The sequence below is a fragment of the Chrysoperla carnea genome, chromosome 2, assembly GCF_905475395.1.
Source record: "Chrysoperla carnea chromosome 2, inChrCarn1.1, whole genome shotgun sequence".
NCBI lineage: Eukaryota > Metazoa > Arthropoda > Insecta > Neuroptera > Chrysopidae > Chrysoperla > Chrysoperla carnea.
In genome coordinates this window covers 37,646,051-37,670,295 of record NC_058338.1, presented here as the reverse complement: position 1 = coordinate 37,670,295, position 24,245 = coordinate 37,646,051, and the positions used below count along the sequence as shown (strand labels likewise).

Sequence of the window (24,245 nt, the reverse complement as noted above, 5' to 3'; positions counted from 1 at the left end):
TGATTATTTCAAGTGTACTTCAACAAATACTTTACAATAGGACATGTGTTAAGTAATGATGTACATATATTGTTTGTTTATCAAAGAATTATTATAACTCAGTATGTACGTATATGCAAGTTATTTATCATATTACATTCAAGTAATTTACTAATAGTCGTGGAAAATTAGCCTTGACTAATGTACAAAAGTTTTATCTTAGGCCAAAATTTTGTTAGTGATAACGCTGCCTTGTAGTTACTGGAAACTGGAAGACGTGCAGGAAATACCTCTTTACCAAGAAGGTAAATCAGATGTAGTTAATTATATAGAGCCTATTGTTGAAACATTTGATAATTCGTTTAAAGGCTAAGAAAAACATATAGATTTCTTGAAAAGGAAATATTAAATGTTCTTTTTGTAACATTCTTGGAATAAGCGGGTTCAAGACACATTGAGGATTTTAATCTAATGACGTGTCAATTAAATTTTTCTGATCATTCATAAAGAGTTCTACGTCATGAAATTTTATAATGTGATGTATCCATTCCAAATGTGCTGTAATTCGTGTATAAATATCCCAATTTTCATAGTTACGGTCGCCGTAACTGCTAATACCAATTAAAACAAAACGACCGTTTTCTTGTTTCACTACTAATGGGCCTCCACTGTCTCCATTACATGCCACAGATGGTGATTGGTCACAATCAATACAAATTTTCCCATCGTCTAATCGTGCGGTTATATCGCTGCACTGGCTATTATCAGCAATCGTAACGGAACCTTTCTGCAAGTATGGACTAAAGTCATTTATATCTCGTTCATTTTTTGTAGTTGCTCCCCATCCAAAAATATAGCCTGTGCGATTCACATAACATTCTTTTGAATTTGTTGCCAAGGGAATTGGTGAAGCCAAATGGTCTGGTATACTTAAAGGTAGTTTTATCAATGCTAAATCATTTAACACAAGTTTCCTATCCCACGTGATTTCGAACGACGGGTGATGAATGGCAGATATATTGTACTGAATACCGCTACACAGTTTAGGTGAACCTATGCAAACTTTATAAGCCTAAAACATTAAATATTTTTAATAAGCTAAAATTTAACTAACAATTTTTATATGTTATAATATAATGTTGAAACAAAATATATTAAACCCGGCAAAATACGCCATTGAGCATAAATAATTTTCGCATCAAAATTTTTAGCAGGATCACATTTAAAAAATGCTTCTGAACGCAGTGCAGGTTGCCGGTGGGTAACCCGGTAGAATATTGCTTAAAATAATCCATTAAAACAATTACGTTTTTGGGTGCAAATGGTTGATTTTCTTTACCAGGATGAAAAAAACTATGTGCTGCAGTGACTACCCAATTAGGGTGTATCAAAGTACCTCCGCACAAATGTTTCCATTTTTGACGATGTAAAACAATTATTTCCACTACCCATGGTTCATTTGAACATTGTATGCCATTGACAATACAATTTTGTGAAGATCGACTGAAAGGCGCTGTCTGGAATATTTTAAGTAGCTCAATTTTAAGGAAATTACATGATTTATAGAAGTATACATGTGTCGCACGTAAGCGATGGAAAGCATACATTAGGTATTTCTTTTTTAAATTGGATTAAATTATAATGTTATTTTGTTAATTATCTAAAAAGATTTTTCATTAAAACGCGTTAAATTTTGTTATCTGTGTATGGCCGAAATTTTGGTTATTGATCTGTCTATTTCTTACTGAAAATAAATAGTTAGACGTATCCATGGATAGATAATAACTAACTTACTTTTGGATACAGACCATATTAGTTAGTACGTCATCTTTAGTGTTTGTCATTATATGAAGGAATTATTTCAAAGTAGAATTAGACAAGGTATGTTCGATGGAGGATGGAGGAAGTTTAGACGTTTGGTTCAGTTTGCGCACGTACTCAGTCGACGCCATCGTAGCTTGTTCCCGCTTCCTGATTCAAATGTTGCAAAAAACGTGAATACGTTTGTGTGAACAATTATTGATTTTAGCAATGAAAAAATCGTTCCTTACAATAAATTCATAATTAATGAATTTTTTCCGCCTCAGGTTTTTTCAATTTTTTATTTAAACAAAACATTGACTAACTTGACAGCTCGGACGTAAACAAATAATCAATATGGCAGTGACTGGGTACCTGCGCAAGAGCATACCTTGTCTAATTCAACTTTGGGTTATTTATTGCCTAGTAAAATTGGACAAATTACGCGTAATAAAATCTAATATGCTTTATAAGGAACAACCGTTTAATTTTTTAGTGGTCTTCTATCTCTTACCTATAACGAAAGCAAGTTGACCTTTTAATTATCCTTAATGGTCGGGGTCGAATCTAATTTGCCTATGAGAAGTTGAGATGGCTTTTTTGATACGAACAACTTATGTTTGAAACATTTTTTTGTATCTGACTTACCTTAGAAGAAAGATCCCATTAAAGGATGGTCAAGCACTGACTGATTTTTCGTTCCCATACTTTCAGACTTTACTCTTTTTATCATTGGATGGCAGACACTAACAGCTAATCAAACGGTCATGGACATTGAACTTAGTCCTTATTTAAAAATTAAATTAAATTTATTTGTATATATTTTGTACATAAAAAACTAATAATAAACAATTTTATTACTACAGTAAAATTGCTATACTCAAGAATAAATTAGAAATACGATGCAAATATTTTAACATATATCTAGAAATTCGACGAATGTATGTCAGTTAACTTCTGTTTCAATTTCAGCACGTGGGGGATTCAAGGCTAATTTTTCATCTTCACCTTCTTGATGTTGCTGTTGAATGCGTGCCATTTGCCATCGTCTCCTGCAAAATTTATTTTTTAAATACATATATTAAGAACGTCACCTTTGTATCGTAATATTGAATTTTTCAAACATTTTCCCTTTAATATTTACAGAAGTAGTATTTACGTATACGTATAAAATTATATGATTAAAACAAATGATGCTATTCGAATGCAGAAAGCAATCGGATAACAATATACGCATCTTTTTTTTGTGCCGACTCCTTTCCTAGATCCTAGAGCGAGGCACCTTCTTTTCAACTTTTCTTTCTTTTATTAATTTTAGGTTTCTAAGACATTTCTTACACTTTTTGCTTTGAACAATTTCTTATGTTAGCACCGTTTTTCTGGTTCTTTAGATATTTAAAATAACCAGACTTTTGAGTATCTCAGACACACAGTAATGAAATTTGGTACGTATGGTCATGATGCTAAGAGATCCTAGCCCCCAATCTATTAATTAATACCGTTGCTATTGATGAGCAAGGGTTTACATTTGTACAATAGATATAATACCTTCAAACTCATATAAATAGATATAATATCTAGAAACTCAAAATCCATGTTATTTTTCATACTTACTGTGTTGCTAATCTTTCTTCTCGTTCTCGCTCTTGACGCTGTCTTTTTACAATGCAATAACCAACGGTTACTAATGCTAACAAAATGGGTAGCATTACGACTAAAATAACACCAAACATAACTCCACCTTGCCTCAATGAATATTCTTGGTTACCTTTAGAAAAAGTTTTAATATTAACATGCGACAACACAAACCTAAATTTACAACAACAACAAATGTGGAATGGGTTTTCTTTACGAACAAGATTGCAAAACATTTTCAATGTCCAAAAATCCATTCCACATTACCAAAATAAAAAATGAAATAAAACGTATGTCATGGCATCATTAAAATTAAGGAAAAGTAAAATTCTACATTCAATTATTTTTTACTGGCATGTGAAATAGAATTTTTTCCACTGAAATTTCAAGAAATTCTTTTTTTAATTATTTTATTCGAATTTTTCAATACAATTTTTATAAAATTATAAATTTATCTGTAAACTACTAAAATGTCAAATTATAATTTAATATTAGTTATTCCCCATGCCATTAAAAAAGAAAAACATGATAGGTGAAGCGATCATGGCAAACTCTCCCTCATAGCACTAAAATTTAATTTTTACATTTTGTAGTTTTTACACGACTTACGAGGCACAAAGTTTTCTACAACATAAAGTTGGGCTAAAGTACTATAATGTACTTTTTTCTGTGAGAATTTAAGAAAATTTTTTTTAAGTGAAATATTCTTTAATTTTCCCATAAACCTTATAGCTTTCAAGATATTTATGAAAGCCAGAAAAAGCATCAGTTTGGCACCAACACTTTTTGTCTACTCCAGAATTTTTATCATTATCTTTTTGAAGTGGAAAATGTTCTACTTAATGAAATTAATATTTAGAACTCGATACTATACGGAGAATCGTTAAACTGTTTTCGACGGTAGTGGATGTTTGTCAGAAGTTTGGCTCATTTTTAAAATTTGTAAAACCTTGTGCCGTTTTAAGAAAATTAAAATCTATTAATTTCAAAAATTGTTAAACTAATGGTATTATCAGGGAGAGTTTACTACGGTCAGCTCTTGTTCTACGGCCAACAATGGTTACTTTAAACCGACGTAACACGACTGCTATAAGAGGATAATGGCCGATCAGGGAAACTGGCAATGCTAACTGGTGATGTAGGACTTGGCAGTGGTGATTTATCGCGAACACTTTGCTTTGTTTTTATTTTCAACAAATCGTCTGCGGAAGTATGAGGATTTCTTTCAACTCTTGCATAGTCATCAGATCCATAATCTATTCCTCGTCTTAAATTATCGGTGCTATGTGTTTGCATATCATCAACGGTTGCATAATCTGAATCACTATCAAATCTAAATTTACTTGTTTCATCTCGAATGCTTTGGACCATAGTGGGTGATATTGGCTGACGTGTGTTGCTTCCTGTTGAAGATGAGGGAGATGGTAAATCCCATGGTTTCTCCTCAAATTCGTAGTCCGGTTTACCAGGTAATGGTTCATTCGTACGATATACTCGATCATAACTTCTTGGTTTTTTCCCAGTCAATTCATTACTTGATCCGCTAGGATAACTCAAACCACTATCAAGATCGGACTTTAATGGACTACTTGATCCAGAATCAATTTCATTTAAGCGTAATCGACTTGCAGCACGACTTGCTGGTCTACTCGTTAAAGCATTAAATTGCCAGGAATCTTGTTTACCCTCACGTCTTGCTTTTAGTATACAGTAAGAAATTAATGCCAAAATAAATATTAATGGTGCCATGACTAGTAAAATTAGGAAGGCTGATTTTCCTAATTGTATTAAATCGTATTCAGTATGTCCTAAATACAGAAAACAAATTAGTTTTACATAAAAATTGACAATATTAAGAAATTTTATTTGTTTGAAATCTCAACAAAACGTCTACATAAAAGTTAATGTTTTTCGTTGACATAAGTTTCAAGTTGTCTCTTTTTTAATTTTGAACATTCAAAATATGATATGCCTGCCGCTATCAGGTAGGCATATAGCGGCTGGTTTTAAGTGCGGTATAATTAACGAAAGACAACTAGGAAATTAGTATGCGCGGAATTTATATAAATACATCATAAATATACTAGTATATAATTTCAAACAACACGATGGCCATTCTCCCAAAATTATAAGGAAAAATATTTCTAAGGAATTGAAGAAAGTATGTGTCAAATTTCAGAGCAATCTTGACTATAAGAGTCGGGATCGTGCTTTTTATTTCACCATATTTAAGAAGATTCAAAAAAATTCAGCTGTTTTCTGAGGATTCATTTTACTAATGTTGGAAATTTGTTGGAAAGTTCGTGGCAACCTAATAATAGTTTGGAAATACCTTAAAAAATATTTGTGTTGCTAAATTGAAATGGCCATCACTGCAAGCTTGTTCAATCAGAACATTGATATTCAAGGTCAAAGTTTTTTTTTAAATACATAATTAAGGATGTTTATTTTAGGTTTTAGTTCTGAAATCAATCCTGCATGCTAGTATGGAGATGTCCGCTTATTGATAAATAACCCACGTTGCCATGGTAACTTATTTTTTTCAGCATGCCAGATGAATTTCATACTCCTTAAAAGTTTTACTTATGCTGCAGGCCCGTCAAAACTATCATAACATCTTAATACTATTTAAACTTACGTAAACACTCCGTAAAGCCATATTCTGGAATATCCCAAGTTCCATCTGGTAAACAGGTACGTCGAATGTCACCAACCAATACAAAATCTTGATTACATTCAAAAGAAACTTTTGTACCAGGTATAAATAAAAAGTTACTCTTTCGACCAAATCGTGGTGTTTCCAGAATACCACAAGATACCACATGTTCATTATACAGTTTTCTCATTTCAGTATAAGTATTATAGTAATTTTTCGTAAAGTGGGCCATATCACGATCCAATGACACCGCATAATCATACCGACATTGATATACATCGCTACATAGTTCATATGCACGATTTATATCGTACGTTCGATTTGGCGGTATAATTTGTTCAGGTGCCGATGCCCAAATCGGTTCAAATGTTTTATTTGCATACGTGCTCGCTGTTTTACCAAAATCTCGAGAAAATAGTGACCCTCCTATGTCTTTATCTTCTCTATCTTCAAGTAACCCTGTTATTTACAAAAAAAAAATAAGTTTTTTTGCTCTTTAACATGCATGCATGTCATAATACTTACAGTTTATAGCAAAATCTCTATGAGTTCGTTCAAACGTATCAAGATTACCAATAGCTGATAGTGAACCATCTGGATTTACAAAATCGTCATTAGCATCAAAGCTCCAGTTGCCAAATAATCCTCGTGTGGTATTCTATACGAATAAAACAAAAACCATTAATCCAGTTAGTCAGGCATGGGCAAACGAGACTTACAGAAGTTCCCCGGACTAGCCAGTGACAACCAAAATACGAGTAATACATAAAGATAACATTTTTTTATCTACCTATCTCATTTCTATTAGAGAAACTGAGGCTTTATGGCACACAATAAAGTTATAACAATGGTGACTTCGACTTAAAATAACTCGGCCATGTTAGATTGTAGTATATAAGAATAAACGCCCAATTCACATCTTTCTTACTACTGTTCTTTGAACAGGTAAAAAATTACCGGTAAATTATACAACACAGGCTTTACAGGTTATTGTTAATGTTTACAACATTGTTTTTTATTCTAGGTAAAGTATAAATAATTATTTTTATTTTATTTTATTGTTGCATTCTTTGTCTAGGTAATGTTTATATTATCCAGAAATTCAAAAGATTGCCACAAGATATTAGGTAGCAAATTTAAACTTTAAACTATTTTATTATTAGTAGATACTATTGGTTTAAGCCATTTCATTATTTTTATTATTTATTTTGAATCCCCGAATCAAAAAAGGGTGTTATAAGTTTGAGCGCTATGTGCGTGTGTCTGTCTCTATGTCTGTCTGTGGCATCGTAGCGCCCAAACTAAACTAACTAACTATTATTAAAATATCCAGAAATTATAAAGTTATATCTTGTTAAAAGCGAATTAAGTAATTGAATTCTGCAGCCATCGACTTTCGAAAATAACGCATTTTTCAAATTATGATTTAGTAAACATACATAGTTAACTTACGATAAATTTCCACGGCAAATATACCCTGGCTGACACAAAACCTTGATTTTCAACAACTTCGACTCCAGCACCAGATTCAAACATCATAATAACTTCAGATTGGTTTAGAATATAAGTAGGAGTATATACGGTAACACCTATAGCAATTAAAATCAGTCAGAAAATAGTTTCAAATTAAAAAATAAACTTAATTTACCTCTAAAATGTTGTATTTTTAACGATGGTCGATCAAAGTATACTTTCTTTCCATTTGCAAGGACATCCAATCGATATCTCCATTGGGCATATTTTGGTCGTAACCGAACTTCAATCGTATCAGAATTATTACCACGCGCTGCCACAGCTGTTAATTGCGTTGCTCGAACTGATCCCAATGCATTATCACCAACTTGTTCAAATCTACCCTGTACATCGAGCTTTATTCTTGGTGTGTTTGTGCGTAATAGAACAAATTCTCCTTTTCCATTGAAAGTATATTGTAAATTATCAAAAGTAATAATGTGCGGGTCGCCAAAAACGGTTGCTACTCCAGGAGGTTGGTAACCGACACAATCTTGAGATGGACGACGCTCAAAACGGTATGTTTCACAACCAACCGCTTGCTCTTCTTGCCACAAGCAGCACGAATAAAAAGGTGTCATGTCATGGAACCATTGCGATAAAGTTGGTACTTTGTTTGCCTCATTCCATGGTATGTATCCTAAATTATGAGAGCGGAATGGTCGGGAACCCCATTGTTGATCGTAAGATAACATTAAGTAATGATGTTTATCGTAACAGCACTGTTGCTCAGAACCGTCCATGCTAAAGCGCAATAAAATAATAGCTCAAAGGTAAAAATATTTAAAACAGATTTATTAACTACACTGAAAGATTTATTAACTACTTTGTAATATATTTTGTAAATTTAAAGTTGAGAATCTATAATTCACATCTGTATAATATCCAAAAACCGAAACTTTTCGGTAGGAGTGCTGGCAACGTTTTCAAAAACGCTGGCAACGTTTTTTAAATTATTTGTAAAAATTTAAAACAAAAATATTACCTTGGGGCACCTGAACGCACGCAATGAATAGCGCCCCTATTATAATAACATGAAGGGTTTGAATCTTTGTCACAATCAAAATCTGGTAAAAATCGCCCTTTATCGTTCAATGCATGTTCTAACTTGCAAGGGCATTGGTGTAAATCGTGAGCAAAATTTTTCAAATATCTATCATGTATTAACCATCGGTTACATAATTGTTCTGCCCATCGTTTACCATATTTTTGTTCCCATTGCGGTGCAAAATACCATGCTAACGGTACCGGTTTACTCCATAATACAGGTCCAAAGTTGTATCCAGTTTGTTGCTCGGGCACTGTTAAATTGATTTGTATAAATCCAAATTCAAAATCATTAGTATTATAATTGTTGCGTCTTTTGAAATTTCCTGGTAATATGGTATAGTACCCTTGGTTTTGAACACCCTCCTAAACAGCGAAAAAGAAAAAATATCTTTAATCGTATGATTTAGGTGCGTTATAATTTTAACAAATTTAACAAGCGCTTGTTGTAAACGAGAGTAAGTAATAATCTTTCGCCAGTTAAAAAAGGTGAAAAATCCTAATATACAATTTTGATTTTTAAGGTACTGCGGTCATATCGTAATTACACCGATTTCGTTGTTTGATAATTGGGAACAACTTAAAACAACTTACCTCTATCAGATCAATATATTCTAGTTGAGGTTTAATTGTGGTTTCTCGATAACCCCAAATTGAAATTCGAATAGTAGCAGCTGCATTTGTTGTTAAATTATCTTTACTCCAAGTCATTCGTATAGCTGCTGGATATTTTTCGTGAATATCTTTTGTATCAAATGATATTCTTTCTGTCGCTGTAGCTGGTGTTTCTGTGAATAAAAAATCCTTTTTCGAAAACAATACTTTTTATTTTTTTAAATCATTCGTACTCACCCACAAAATATTTTCCTTTCCAATTATACTTTCCATTATTCACAGAAATTTCAAATCGCACGTATCCTTCAGCATACAACAATGGTTGAATACAAACCGCACGATTATCGTCGATGATAGTGCCTTTTACATCTTCTGTATCAAATCTACATGTAACTGTATCGGTTTGTTTATCAAAACATGGTCCAGTTATATTTACGATTGTTCCACCAAGCATATTTCCATTTTCAGGCGCAAATACTAGTGGTAAATTTGCTCCACTTTGATCTTTGTTACAAGTTCCAAGCATTATTTTTTCATCAATACGGAAAATATGACGCCCATTGAAACCATTCCCTTTACCGCGACCAGTTAAATCCCGGAGCACGGAATTCTGAGAGTATGGCTTGTATTCATAGCTTTGTGTACCATTTCCAGCATTAAAACCAATAAATGCTGGTGTTCCTCCTTCCCCTCCCGTAGTGTCTCCACCAGCTTCTGTATGTGAACTCCATTGTAAGTTTAAGTAGTTGAAAATAGCATAAGTAAACACCTCATCTGTTGCCAATACTAATTGGAATGTATTTGTCTGGAAAAAAAATGTCGATGTAGTAAAATTTAAAAAGTGGTACTCCGTATTTTATGACCCCCTAATTTAATGACTATCATACCTTATGTAGGGAATTATCAATACCACCGGCAAAAGACATATTTTTCCATGTAACTATGACAGCATGCTTTGGTACAAATGTTTCAGAACCAACAACACCCTTTCGAATATCCCACATTAAACGTTCTCGTACTTCCACACCAAAACGATCAATTCGTTGTGGTAAATCACGTTCCATTCGATAGTAAACACCAGGGCGACGTCGATCAATATCCTCTGGATTTAATGCACCAATACGGCATTTACTGAAGAAAATACCAATAAACGATGGATCATTCTTTTTGGGCCAATCTTTCACAGGAAATACTAGTGGATATTTGTAGTTTTCGGGTGGATCACTGAATTCTAAATACCCATGCATTGATATCTGTATTGAAAAGAATAATTAATAAATCTTTAATTTGATAAACTATTTTTGCTACAAAGAAAATTTTCAAGATGATAATTATGAGGATTTAGGTCATTTTTTAAAGTTTTATTCGGTAAAATAATATGATTTTTTCAGTCGGATACCTGTACTGAATAGTGTCAGAACCATCAGATTTGAAGTAAATCATTCTTTAGAAAGGGAAAGAATGCCTTCTTCTATAAATTCATAAACAAATTTTTATAAGTAATGTCTTGAAAATCTTTAATAGAAATGTCGTTCGAGAAATTTAGAAGCTCAAAGTCTCCAATGCTTGTGTTACATCGTAAATATACAACATTTTAAAATTACTTCTTCACTAAATAGACATTTTAAAAAAAATTATGTACAATAAATAATATAGTTATTTAACAAAAATTAATTACTTACTCTTGTATAATTAAATCGGAACCCAAAGAATGGTAATTGAAAATTAAAATTCTTATGAACTTGTGGCGTTGATGCTTGAATACTAATTTGATAATCACCATTTCCATCATTTCCACCTCTATCAAAATACCAATACATAAATTCATCACGTATTTCCTTCAAACGTTCTTTTGAAATATTGTATGGATCTCCTCTATATTGATTCAAGTCGGCATCTTTTGGTGCATATCTTGAATGTAATGGATCTAGAAATTGTATAATAAATATTATTACTTCAAAAATTTAAGTAACAACCCTCCACCCTAATTATATCTAACCGGTATTTAGATGTTTTCACATATAATCATAGCTTCAAATGATCTCCTGTGTGACTGTGTGAAGCAATATTACTTATTTATCAACTTTTTCTTCGAATATTTTCATAAATTTCATCAATGCGCTTTCTTTCAGTTAAATGGCTTAAAATTTATACACCCGTTTTTTGCTCATTCTTTTCGTTAAAAACGAAATAAGATAGCGAGAATAATTTAATACCTATAAAGTGACTTCGGACTTCTAAACGAACAAAATCAGACAATAGACAAACAGTAGCTATAATAATTTAATTAACGACCAAAGAAAGAGGGAAACTTAAAGAAAAAAAAAACGCTTCGTTTTTAAAATCAAAAATTTTTTCCCACAATTTAAGCTCAAAGTAAAAAATTTATAGTAGAACGTTATTTATCCGAGCTTCATTTAACGAAATTCATTTGAGAAACGATAAAAATTATTAGTACAAGATCCGAATTAAGGTCGACCTTCACCCATCTGTTTACCGAATGAAAGTTATTTTTTATGAAATGTAAAATATTTACAAATATCCCTGTTGTGGGTTGCAATAAAAAAATATGGTCCAGACAACTTTTAATAGAAACATCAAAACTTGGAAAGCTTGTAAACTTTATTTTTTGACTGATATTTTGTGGACAATCATATCACCGTATTTGCAATAAAATTATCTTTATTTATATATGTGAGGCAATGAATTAACAGATGAACGTAATTACTATTCACAACTTGTATAAATGCGAAAATAGTGAACGAAAAGAGGCAGACAGCATAGCTGCTGCATATTCTTTATGGCTTTTACTTTCGAGTAGATCAATATTCGTTAGATATGTAAGTCAGTGAAAAATTTCAAAAAATTTTACTCTTGATATTTTCACTAAAAGTAGTCTGGACCACATTTTTTTAGGCAACCCATTGCAGGGATATTTGTTAACATTTTATATTTCATAAAAAATAACTTTCATTCGGTAAAGAGATGGGTGAAGGTCGATCCTAATTGGGATCTTAGACTATATTGAAAATTGAATAACTAAATTAGTATTATTAAGGGCTAAATTAATTCGAATAGTTGAAGTTCTTCCATACGCACATTAAATATTATTTGCATCAAATTTTCTGTTATTTATTTATCTGTATGATTAGAAATAGTTCATAATTTTATAGTCAACTCAGTATATGCAGAGTGATATGCATTAACCGTCTCTCTTAGCTGCTATTTTTCAGATTTGTCGATATTTAACACGTAAAGGATATAAGTCCATTCTATTTAGAAGACATTTTCTCTATATGAAGTAACTTTGCAAATAACACTAGATATATGTTAATAAAAAATAAGGGTTGCTTTGAGTCTAAGTAGGATGTAATTGGCCGTTTAACTCACAGAAAAACAAAAACAAAGATTACTTTTTGACCAATATTTAGACTAAACTGAGTGCACAGTAGAAAAATATATGATAATATTCATTGTAGCGATTTTTCTATCACTCTTAAGTATCACGTTCTCTGTTATATCATAAGAAAAACTTTATCAAGGATAGGTAATTAGTAAAAACACATATCGCCATTTTCTAATGATAGCATTTTATTTTTGTATTGATTTGAAGAATATTTCAATGATTGCCTTTGTTTTATTTAACAATAATTTATCGATGTGATAATAAAATAAACAGTCTGTCATCATTTATTTTGATATTAATCCATACATAAAATTTTTATTTACTAATATTCTGATCATTAAATATCGATTTACTACACATTGTTATTTACTTCCAACCGACTATTAGAGCAGTAGTTTTTGCAAGCTTAAATATTTGCAATAGAGCTGAAAGGTTTTCCACTTGTGAAAATGCGACACTACTTACATATCGGTTCACCTGTGTAGCCAAAGAGTAGCGTTTTGGTTTTTTATACAGATCATTGAAGTATATAAGAAATGTGATTCTATGGCCAGTTATCGTTTGACTTCGTTTCCTGTTGAAGAGGGTTGACAAAAAATCAAGCTTGTATAATGTTTAAATGCACATGCAGATATTAAAAACAAGAATCTATAAACTTTGAAAGAATTAAACTAAAAATGTGAATTGAATTCTAATTTAATCAGGTGAAATCTCGTTAAAGTTATATTACTTTTGGTATGGTAAAACTACATTTTTTACGTGAAAGAAAACTTAATACTTATTTGTCAATGGCTACAACAATCAATAATTTAGACATTTATTTATTTTTATAGGCAACTCTGTTTACACGAATGCGATGCTAATTAATCGTAGTAAAACTATACGAAAGACAAACAATTGCTGAATACTATCCGGGTGACTGGTCATAGGTGGAAGCGCTTAGTTATTCAAGAAAACCGATACAAGAGAAAACTATGAAAACAGTCACATTTTCACCTAGTTACAGAGCCATGATTTTTCAAGTCTGTTCTGTGAGATAAACTACCCGGCAAACGTATTATAAAATGCCCGAAAATAGCCATCGGTGGAAAATAGAGACGTGTTACTTATAAATGATTTGAATTTTCCTTTTTTTTTTTAAATTAAAAAATACAAAATTAAACAATTTTTTTATGTTGAATCTACCACACCTTTATTTGAAGTATGATAACAATAATACGATTACCACATTGATAATAACAACAATTTTTTTACTCATAGTTGAATAATATATTGCTTAATTTAAATTATTTTATGAAAGAAGAAATTTACTCAGTTAAAAAATGATCGTAAAATGAAATTCTTTTATACGGGGAGCAAAAAATTTATAAAAATTTAATACAATTTATATGTTTGTAATATAATTTATTTATTTGACAAAAATTTGATGCTACTTGTTTTAAACCTTATGAATAGCCATCAGAAAAGGATGAGGTGAAAAGACTCAATACGAATGAAATTCGAAAAATATTTCGCAATCTATCACATTATGTTATGTAGTTGAATCGTTTACTTCTTGGACAACATAAGCAGCTTTCAAAAAAAAAAAAACCACATAGCATTTTGAAATCTTTTGAAATCTAGTTTAACATGGTTGTGGTTATAATCTAGTTTGACATGGTTGCGGTTATGTTTGCTACAGTTGCCTCAAACTTTTCACCTAAATACCTACATGTAAGGGTATCTTACTATTTGACTATAACGTTATTGTAGTGATTTGATTTTAAAGTTGAGTAATTTATCTTTAAAGCATCGTTTAAAAGTAATTCTCGATAATGAAAAACAGTAATATCCCGAACTTACCCTATTGGTGGGACTGAACAATAGTCGCATAAATCGAGGTACGTGTTGTACGTATTTCCCGACTACATGATTATGTAGGATAGTATATAAAATAGGTAGATTTAGAAATTGGGTAACTTGGAATTAGCGTAAGGCGAGGTATAACTACACCTAATTCAAATGCAATAATAATTTTGTTTTTAGGGTGCGGCACTAAGTACGAACATACACAAAAGATTGTCTAATACGGTGAATATGCAGTGTGTCGCGTTTAAGGTGAAGTTATTCATAGGAATATCGATTCGAAATTTTGCACAGTTATACAAGGTGATGGGTCACATTTTTTAAGATACTTAGGCAAAATCTAAACTTTAAACTCACTCTACTACAAATTGACAAAAAGGGCCAGTTCTTAATATTTTACCTAGCGTCAGAGATGGTTAGAGGTATCGAAAAAAAAAATTATTTATAAAAGTTGCTTAGAATATTCTTTTATACCCATATAGCGATTTTTAAAACAAATTTCGCATTTCTAATTTTTTCATTATTTTGGTCTTTATTCAAACAAAATGATTGCAATTTATTTTTTATTTTTATAACCAGATTGTGCAAAATTTCAAATCGATTTTCCTATAAATAACCAAAATATGAGATGATCTTAAATGCGACACAGTTTTACTATATGAGCTTAAGCGCAATATATGAACTTAAACACAAAAGAAAATATGTTAAAAATTAAAAATAAGTCTGTCTATCAAATTTCATGCCCAAATTGAATTTAATAGTAATTGCTTTAATTTATTCCCAAAATTGAATTAAATGGTACATTTTTTGAATATTGCATTTTTATTTTCATCCTGAATTCTACAGATTTTTTTCGTTGGGAAATTGACACTTGACCCTTATATCCTCAGCTAATAGATCACTTGTTAAAAGTTTCCCATTTTTAAAGTGAATCAAGCTATTTAAAATTAATTCGCTGACCTTTGTGTAAGGGCAATAGGCTTTTACACAAAGTCTAAAATTGTATTTCATATAATCAAAAATTTAAAAAAATAATTACCATAGCCCGCATTATAATCATTATTATCATAGCCATAACCATCTTCTAAATCTGCTAAATTATCTGGCCCAGCATAATATAATTTACCCAATGCTGCATCTTTTGGTAAAAGCGTTGCATTCGATGTAATTGGAAATACTGTTTCCGCTTCAATAACTTCTGGGCTAGAATCACTCACATGCGTTAAATTTAAATCATTTGTGTGCGGTAAAAATGACGCGGGCTCAATAAAATTCGGTGTATTAATAAAATTGTCTTGTGAATACACCACTACATTAAAACTAATAAATACCACTAGAATATACACTAAATTAATATGTCTTTTAATCATTTTTATTGATTTTTAAATGTGCATTATTTTAAAATCAAAACAGTAAAAAGTTGATTAATTAAATTAATTAAACCAATTTATTTATTACTACATAATATTAATTCAACAATATATTTAAATAAACTAAAAAATTGTTCATTGTATGAAAAATAGATTATTCACACTTGTTGAATATTATACTGTAAATACCTAATCTATTTTATCGTTATCAAAAAAAATTTATCGATGGTCGCCAAACAAAATGTAGAGTATTATCTCATATTTTATCGTATTAAAAAACTCCACCTGTAATAAAACTTTTTGTAATTATACGTATATATGAATATACACCATGTTTTTTTTAATGGAAGCTAACATATTAGTATTAGATATGTTTATTTATTTTATTTTATAATTAGGTTACATACGAGTCTAAATATATTTTATTGTCTTTTAGATTTTATGTAAATATTTTACTAAAATGTAGTTCAATAAACTATTTCATTATATACTGTTAGTTCATAAAAATACTGCAAAGTCTATAACCAAATCAAAAATTTTAATTAATTTAGTATTTTTCAAAATATCTTAAATTCGACAGTAAGGACGGGAAAAATCCTTTCACCAACGGAACCGTTTGGTCAGAATACCCAATCATCTTTTGATTCGATTTAAAACTTGAAATCTTTTCAGAAAGTTAAAATATTTTACTTATTAAATAAATTATTTAAATTTTACATTCTCTTTCTAAAATAAAAATAAAAACAAGTGAAAACCAACAACTGACTGGGTAAATTGTTGAAATACCATGTATAGACAGGGTTAATTCGCAATCCTTTGTTTTTTTACGTCCTGTAAGTAATGAAAGATAGCCACTCTTAGATATCCACAATCTATAATGTTCGAACCAATTTTGCACCTCCCCCCACGGGTAAACAATGATGTTTACGAAAAACTGTTTCAATAAAAGTTGTTAATTTTTTTATAAGGCACATTTTTTACATTTAAATTATTGTTCTATCTCTAACGGTTTATTAAATGGGTCCTATGGACCCAAATCGCAACTAACCTATATGATTTATGAACACAAACTCACTTTTTACAACACGAGCACGCTATACAAATTTCAGCATGATATCATCTATCTTCAATTTTGTGTTATTGCTTTGACAGGTGGACGGGACGGACAGATAACCGAAAAAGGGCTAATTAGGTGATTTTATGAACACCTATACCAAAATTTTGTTCGTAACATTTATTTTTAAGCGTTACAAACTTGGGACCAAAGTTAATCGCCAAAAAATTTTCTCTTTCATTTCTAACTTGACTTTTCCCGGATATATGATTATTTGAAGTTAGATACCAGTACTCGAGTTAGTCTTATTTATTGTAGCAGACTATCTCTACTTCAGTAAAGTACTATATTCGAGTTTCATCTTGTTTATAGCATATAACTTGTTTATAACATGTCATAAACATGATTAAACTCGAATATAGTACTTTACTACATGGGCCTTTTTCGAGAATCGGTTTTCCGCCACGAAAACCGGTTCAGCGGTCGGATTGCCAACTTGAATGCTTAATTACTATAGCTGAAATTTTACTATGAATGATTTTCTAAGCTATGAATTTTGTATGGTACAGTCGTTTTAAAGTTCGTCGCATTACTTTTACGAAATACCAAACACTATTTTAAGGAAAATAAACTGAGGGCTTCAAAACATAAAAATTTTTGAATACGTAGTAAAAATCCGTTTAAAGATAGGGCATTCGAAATGTAAGAAGGACCAATTGTTATCGAACTTCAATATTTTTCACACATGGTTGTTGAGATGACACACATACGACATATATTTTCATAGAAAAACAGTTATTCATAGGAATTTATAACATTTTATAGACTATGAATAATATTTTAGGTAATAGGAATAAAAGAGAAAAAATTATCTATTTCTCTAAACTAGTTGTTAGCTTGTAAAAAAAAAATCTTACGAATTATTGCAACATATATTTTCTAAGCACTTGTTGTTTAATATCAGTAAAAAATTTAGATAATAATTATTATTAGTCAGGTAGTCCATATTCTGTTGAATTGTGATGACACATCACAGAACAAATGTACACTCATATTTTGAAAATTTTCAAAATAAATAAATAATAAAATATACTTAATGAGTGAGAATAACAATTGGTTTCGTTCCATTTATGAATAGTCCCTTGTGCAAGGTGGAACAAGCGTGATTACGAAAATTTTTGTTCGTGCAAAATATATCTAACTTGTATTGTGACATTTTTTTGAAAAACGAAAGATTTTATCCAACTTTGAAAAACTGAGCTTAAACCATTAGATAGATTAACCTAAAATAAACCCCAAAATTTTATTTGAGCGTATCAATAATTCACTGATAATTAATCATACCAAAGTAACTATGGTCTGAATTTCAGGACATTCAGGAACTAATAGAAACGAAATAGAGGATAAATGATTCAATTAGGTGCAAATACCACATAAAACAGCACAAAACTTTTCCTTAGCATACCGAAAAGCAATTTATGTAGGATAAAATGAGCCAAAATAGGTTTCTAACAGCTTACAGTATTTCAATAAAAATATTTTGTAGTAAATGAATCTCACAATGATGCAATTTGGCATGAAAAGGTGCCAACCGGAAAACTCATTTTAAAAAGCGAAAAAGTTGTAAATGTTATCCACGATAGGTACTTTGAACTTGAAAGAATCCAATTTAACTTAATCCAATCTATCACAATAAAGACGTAATGCAGAAGAAATTAGTAATTTTTTTAGACTATTTATTAAAAAAATCATACTAACAATAACCAGTATTCGTAATATATCACTATCAGATAGTATTTTAGCACCGGTACACCCCACAGTCTATGCAAGTATTTAATCTGTAATGCTTTGCAAGTTGCCTTTAGTTTGTTGTTATAACTTACTTAATTCATGATGTAGAATTTGGAAATGATTGAGAAGGTGTATTATATTTTTAGTTGTAGGAAAAAGAGTGGGGATTGGGAAAATTTGAATTGAGAGTATCAGTTTTAACTTGAGAATCGCTCATAGACGAGCGATGAAAGTCTCAGATTAAAATTCATTTTTTTGTTAACGTTGCAAAAATATAGATGTCAGAATCAGGATATTTATTTATTTTAAAACTTCGACATTTGTTGTTAATTTTAACAAACTCTTAAAATCTAAGTACTGACACACTTTTCCGACTCTCGAAATTCACACTAGAAATAGAATTCCCTTGACCAATTATTTTGGCATTCGCTGTTTATAAGAAAAAATGAATAAGAAAATGTATGAGTAAATGTGACACAGTGCCGGATTTAGGAATTGGCCGGTAGTTGGTACGCCTTTCCCAACATACGCACGACTGATTTTTATTGTGAAACTGTACTATGTATCATCATGCACAAGTATTGTCAACATTTTTGTTTATTCTACATAAATCAATAATTTCAAAGTATACAATTTTGCCATCACTAAAATCTGCCACTATAGATCCAACCCAACTGGACCGCAAGATACAGCGCTTATGAAACATATTGGTGGTACTTGATTATATGTATAACATACATATAATCAAGTACCACCAATACACTAAAAATAAAATATCGAATCGAAAAGTATAAAGATCGGTTCATACTTAACTATATTTTACTGAGAAAAATAATTCATTATATCTTTAAAAAAATTTATAATTATTATAACCATTTATTGATAAGAATATTATCCCAGGTTCATCGACGTATTTGGATATTTTTTAATGATAGAAAGTTATAGAAAATATTGATTTAAGGAGTGTACAACTCTTTTCATCAATTATTTAAAAAAAAAAATATATTAATATCATTAATAAGCTATCATCAAAATTGTAATTTTTCTCCAGAGAGAATTTTAAACAACTTTTATGCCATGAGAGCTTTTGATCAGAACGATCCGAAGAATATTTTGGGAGCGGTTTGAAAAAGTTTCACAATACACTTGAACAGCATTATTGTAAATTACTATAGTTACTTAGTATATGTTTATTCGACGCCTGCTGAAACCCAATTTAATCCATAGGTTATAACAAATAAATGAAACAAAATATAAAGCATAATTTTAAAAATTAATTTTATTTGCGACGATTTTCTGGTAAACTACATAAGCAAATACATCCCTGACATTTACAAGCATTTGGATACTCCTCTGCTTCATTAGTTTCTGGTTCTGGCGTAGAGCTTTCACAACATTTTTTGTCGCAACAACATGTTTCTTTCTTTGCACAATTGCAGGTACTTTCGTCGTTACAGCATTTTTTATCAGAACAACAACAGCTTTTATTCGCAGCACAGTTACAACTACATTTCTCTTCACAACATTTTTTGTCGGTACAACATTTTCCTCCTTTAGTGCAATTGCAGTCACATTTCTTTTCACAACATTTTTGGCCAGAACAGCAATTTCCTCCTTTTGTACAATTACAGTCACATTCCTTTTCACAACATTTTTGGCCAGAGCAACAATTGTCTCCTTTGTTCTCTGCAGCACAGCATTGTGCTTTTGAATCTGAAAATTTATGATAATTTAATATTTTGTTCCTAAATGTTTTCGTATCAAAGTTAAACTTTTTCCTGTAAATATTCTTAAAATAATATAAATCAGAAGGGTCAAATTTTTTGCATACGGAACCCTGAACTAGCAACTAGAAAAATATCTATGACCGCTATGATCCTGATGAGATGATTAAATTACCTTTCAAACGAGACAAAAATAATCAAAATCGGTTTATCTGTTTAGGCGCTACGATGCCACAAGCAGACACACACACAAAACGGTCAAACTTATTACACCCATTTTTTTTAGTTCGGGGGTTAAAAATAGTAAACGACGGCTACCTTCTTTTGAAAAATATTCCTAACTCTATAAAGCACACTTAATAGTAGCACCGATGAGTGCACATCCACTAAGCCATAGAACACATGGTAAAATTTAGAAAATTTTGGATTTATTCAGAGAAAATAGAAAAAATTTAAAATTTTTCGTACCTTTGTTACATCCTGTAGTACATGATTTTGTAGAAGACATCTTAAACTGTTTTATTTATTTTAAAAAGCACTTAATTACAAAAGCAGGTAATACGTTGATTGAAAAATAAAAATTTACTTTCTATGTAAACAATAAAAAGTATTGTAAGTATATTAATTGATATACATTCACATGTATCAACTAAAAGAAATCGCACCTTTTATATTTAGTTCAAATTTGTACTTCAATCATCGTGCGCAAAAATTTACACACTGCACGAAGTTTTTATTCATACTTATTTGTTAAAACAATAGCATACAATATCTAATATAACAGTACATATGCACTGCAAATAAATGACTAGTGTTTTGGGTTCCGTAGGAAAAAATTTTGGATTCTACTTTTTTCATATTTCTCGAAAAAGGTTCTTAATAAGGATTAAAAGTTTGCCAGATAAAAAACTGGTTCTTTTTACCATCGTCTGTGTATTATTTACCACCTTCATAACTTGAGGATCTCAATTATTAAGTCCTGTATGGACAATGAAACCTCTACACATACGATTTGCACCTGCGGAAATCAGTAGGAAGTCAGATATTTAATGTTTGGATACGAAATCCTAAATCCACCAATCACCCTCTGTTCACGATAGCAGCTTATAGCTTTACTTGCATCAAGTAGCTTCTCTTATCCGAAGATGTTCTCCCTCTTGGTGACTGGTTATTCTAAAGGACGGCATACTATATTTGCGGTATCAGTATTATTATTATTATTATTATTATTATTACTGTTTTTTTCAAAGTCTACATGCATATTAACGTATACCACTTACATATTTATTTCAAGAGAAGTCATTGGGTGGATTTAAGAATGCAAAATTCGCGAAACAAAGAAAATTCATCAACGGACTCAGGAATATTGTATGTACTATGGAGAAGAAGTTGGGTTGCAATATATAGGGAATAATACAGTTATATACGGAGTATTATACAATTTATAGAGAGCTCTGATATCCAGCGCAAAGAAAGGAGCGAGGAGCCTTGCGTTCTTGGTTGTTATAGGTATTATACAGCGTATCCCAAAAGTAGGGAAACCCCTGAAGAACTCGCTCGTTCCTCTTGCCTTTGAATTTCCTATGAAATGCGATCTTTGACCTTAGAATGAGCTTGATGGTTATGGTCATATTTGGATGTAAAATATTCTGCCTTTCCAAATCCGCAATAAAAAATAGTGGTTCCTATTTGAAAAATCGATTTTTGGTTGGCTGTAGCTTTAAGGTTATATTCAAAGTCAAATACAAGGTCACCATTGGATTCTCCGTCGAAAAATATGTCGGATATGGTGGTTATGCAGAGGTTACAATTTCGAAAATAACTTTGACCTCTGAAGATCATTTCCAAGGTCATGGTCAAGATAATATTTTTGCGTAAAATTTTCCGCTCTTTTCAAATCTGAAATAAAAAGTGGGAGTACCTCTTTGAAAAATGGATTTTTGGTTAGCTCTAGCTTAGGTTAAGTTCAAGGTCAAATCCATAGTCACCATTGGACTTCCCGTTAAAATATACGTTAGATATGGTATTTTCTTTTTTTTTCCCGATGACTCTACGAGATCTCCAGTAGTTTTTATACTTTTGGGACACCATGTATGAGTTTTTTCCTTCTTTTGTTGTCAGGAATCCGAACTTTGTACAAGGAGGAATTAAAAAAAAAAAATTAAGTTATAGCTCTGAAGTGTATAGCATATTTTAAGGTGCTTATAGGCCTAAAAATTTTATCTGTAACTCTAAGGTGTTTATAGGGCAAATAAATTTTGACTTAATTATATTTGACCCTAAACTGAACACAGGCGGATACATAGATACTTGCACACATACATACTTATTTTAATTTTCAGATAAATTACAGCCAGCTAAAAATTAATAATAAACTAAAATGAATGTACTTGTACTAATGATTGTACTAAACAATCTGAATCACTACGTATTTTTTTAAAACTTTTCTACAGTAGAATGACCATCCCACCAGTAATCGATTTTTCATGCATTTTCAAGGTTTTGTTATTAGAATGAATTTTTTACTATTGTTTAAAGAACGCGTCACAACTGAATCAATTCCACGAATTATTATTAATATAGTAATTTTAAGGAATTTCCATAAAATGACATTTTGCTCATCCTTCAGCAATCATCATATCTATTGTAATTTTTTTTTCGGATTTAATTGAAACAATGTGTCTTTTAACTTTGTCATGGCAAGGTGAGATTTTAAACAAATTTTCCATTCAGAACATAGATAGGAAATAAGAATAATAGATGGGAAATTTGTTAAGTATCATACTCTAATTTTTGCGTGAAAGCGTAACAAATACACAAAGAAACAAACAAACATCCTTACTTTCACATTAATAATATAAAGGGATGTTTATATGTTATAGAATCGTTAGTCTATAAAAAATCTAGTAAGATTAGAAATGCACAATAAAATGTACAATCTTACTTAAATTTTTAGATAAGAAAGACTATGCCAGGGGCCCTAATTTAACCCGAATACCTACTCGAAAAAATTTTATTAAATAATTTATTGTCCGATATAATCCCCACCCGAAAGATTGTATTTCGTAAGTTTGGAATTGCCTTTATAAACAAGATAGAATTCAAAAATCAGCAATTTCGTAAAATTAAATTGTAATATTTCGTACCGAAAAATATTAAAACTAGCTTCCTTTACAACTATTTTGGAGAATCCAACTCACATTGTAAACTAGTCTTCAAAATAAATTGAATTTATCTATTTATTTTATTAGTACATACAATTCGACGTTATCTTTCAAAGTAAAAGTATAATTATTTGAAATTATAATCCTAACTAATCCCTGTTATATTATAAATGTAAAAGTATGGATGTTTGTTTGTTTGTTACGCTTTGACGCAAAAACTAGCGAATGGATTTGAATGGAACTGTACAACAATATAGCTCATACATCAGAATAACACATGAGCTATAATTTATCGAGATATATATTTTTTTTATATTTTAATTTAATTTAATTTATTCTGACATTTTACTGTTCCATCTGGGATCATCATTTTGAGCCCCAAATTAAAGATTTCTGTAAAAATTTAAAGTTATAATGTCAAACAATTCATGGACATCTTTCCTGAAATACTCAATGAATTATGGCTATGTTCCAGTTTAAAAAATTGAAAACTGTGCATATATTTTAGATGTGTAAAACAATCCCTACGAGTGTTATGGAATGGGGATAAGTGAGATCAAGAGTAGTGGAGGCAATAAAGTGGTGGTTTTTACTTTTAAGCCCAGTGAAGCGAGCTGGTATCAAGCTAGTATTAGGTATAAATGCGA

General features: G+C 30.7%; 3 protein-coding genes across 4 annotated transcripts; all 3 read right to left on the bottom strand.

Annotated features, from left to right (window-relative positions):
• Nucleotides 1–442: 442 nt before the first annotated feature.
• Nucleotides 443–1,586, bottom strand: LOC123292671 (chymotrypsin-C-like). The gene is made up of 2 exons (XM_044873383.1): nt 1,287–1,586; nt 443–1,051 (listed from the first exon to the last, which is right to left on the bottom strand). The coding sequence occupies exons 1-2, from the start codon at nt 1,584–1,586 to the stop codon at nt 443–445; spliced, it is 909 nt and encodes a 302-aa protein (XP_044729318.1).
• A 1,016-nt stretch (nt 1,587–2,602) lies between these two features.
• LOC123294156 (protein mesh) lies at nt 2,603–15,909 on the bottom strand. 2 transcript variants are annotated; one of them, XM_044875258.1, is made up of 12 exons: nt 15,535–15,906; nt 10,927–11,171; nt 10,132–10,497; nt 9,482–10,049; nt 9,224–9,417; nt 8,568–8,995; nt 7,719–8,326; nt 7,523–7,659; nt 6,596–6,728; nt 6,053–6,529; nt 3,394–3,547; nt 2,603–2,831 (listed from the first exon to the last, which is right to left on the bottom strand). In XM_044875258.1, the coding sequence occupies exons 1-12, from the start codon at nt 15,863–15,865 to the stop codon at nt 2,726–2,728; spliced, it is 3,747 nt and encodes a 1,248-aa protein (XP_044731193.1). In that variant the 5' UTR covers nt 15,866–15,906; the 3' UTR covers nt 2,603–2,725. The 2 variants fall into 2 exon arrangements, with proteins under 2 accessions (XP_044731193.1, XP_044731192.1); XM_044875257.1 differs by lacking the exons at nt 2,603–2,831; nt 3,394–3,547 and adding an exon at nt 3,928–5,222 and having other exon boundaries at nt 15,535–15,909.
• Nucleotides 15,910–19,964: 4,055 nt separating this feature from the next.
• On the bottom strand, nt 19,965–21,125 carry LOC123293498 (keratin-associated protein 5-5-like). Its single transcript, XM_044874345.1, has 2 exons — nt 20,903–21,125; nt 19,965–20,423 (listed from the first exon to the last, which is right to left on the bottom strand). The coding sequence occupies exons 1-2, from the start codon at nt 20,940–20,942 to the stop codon at nt 19,990–19,992; spliced, it is 474 nt and encodes a 157-aa protein (XP_044730280.1). The 5' UTR covers nt 20,943–21,125; the 3' UTR covers nt 19,965–19,989.
• Between the last annotated feature and the right edge of the window lie 3,120 nt (nt 21,126–24,245).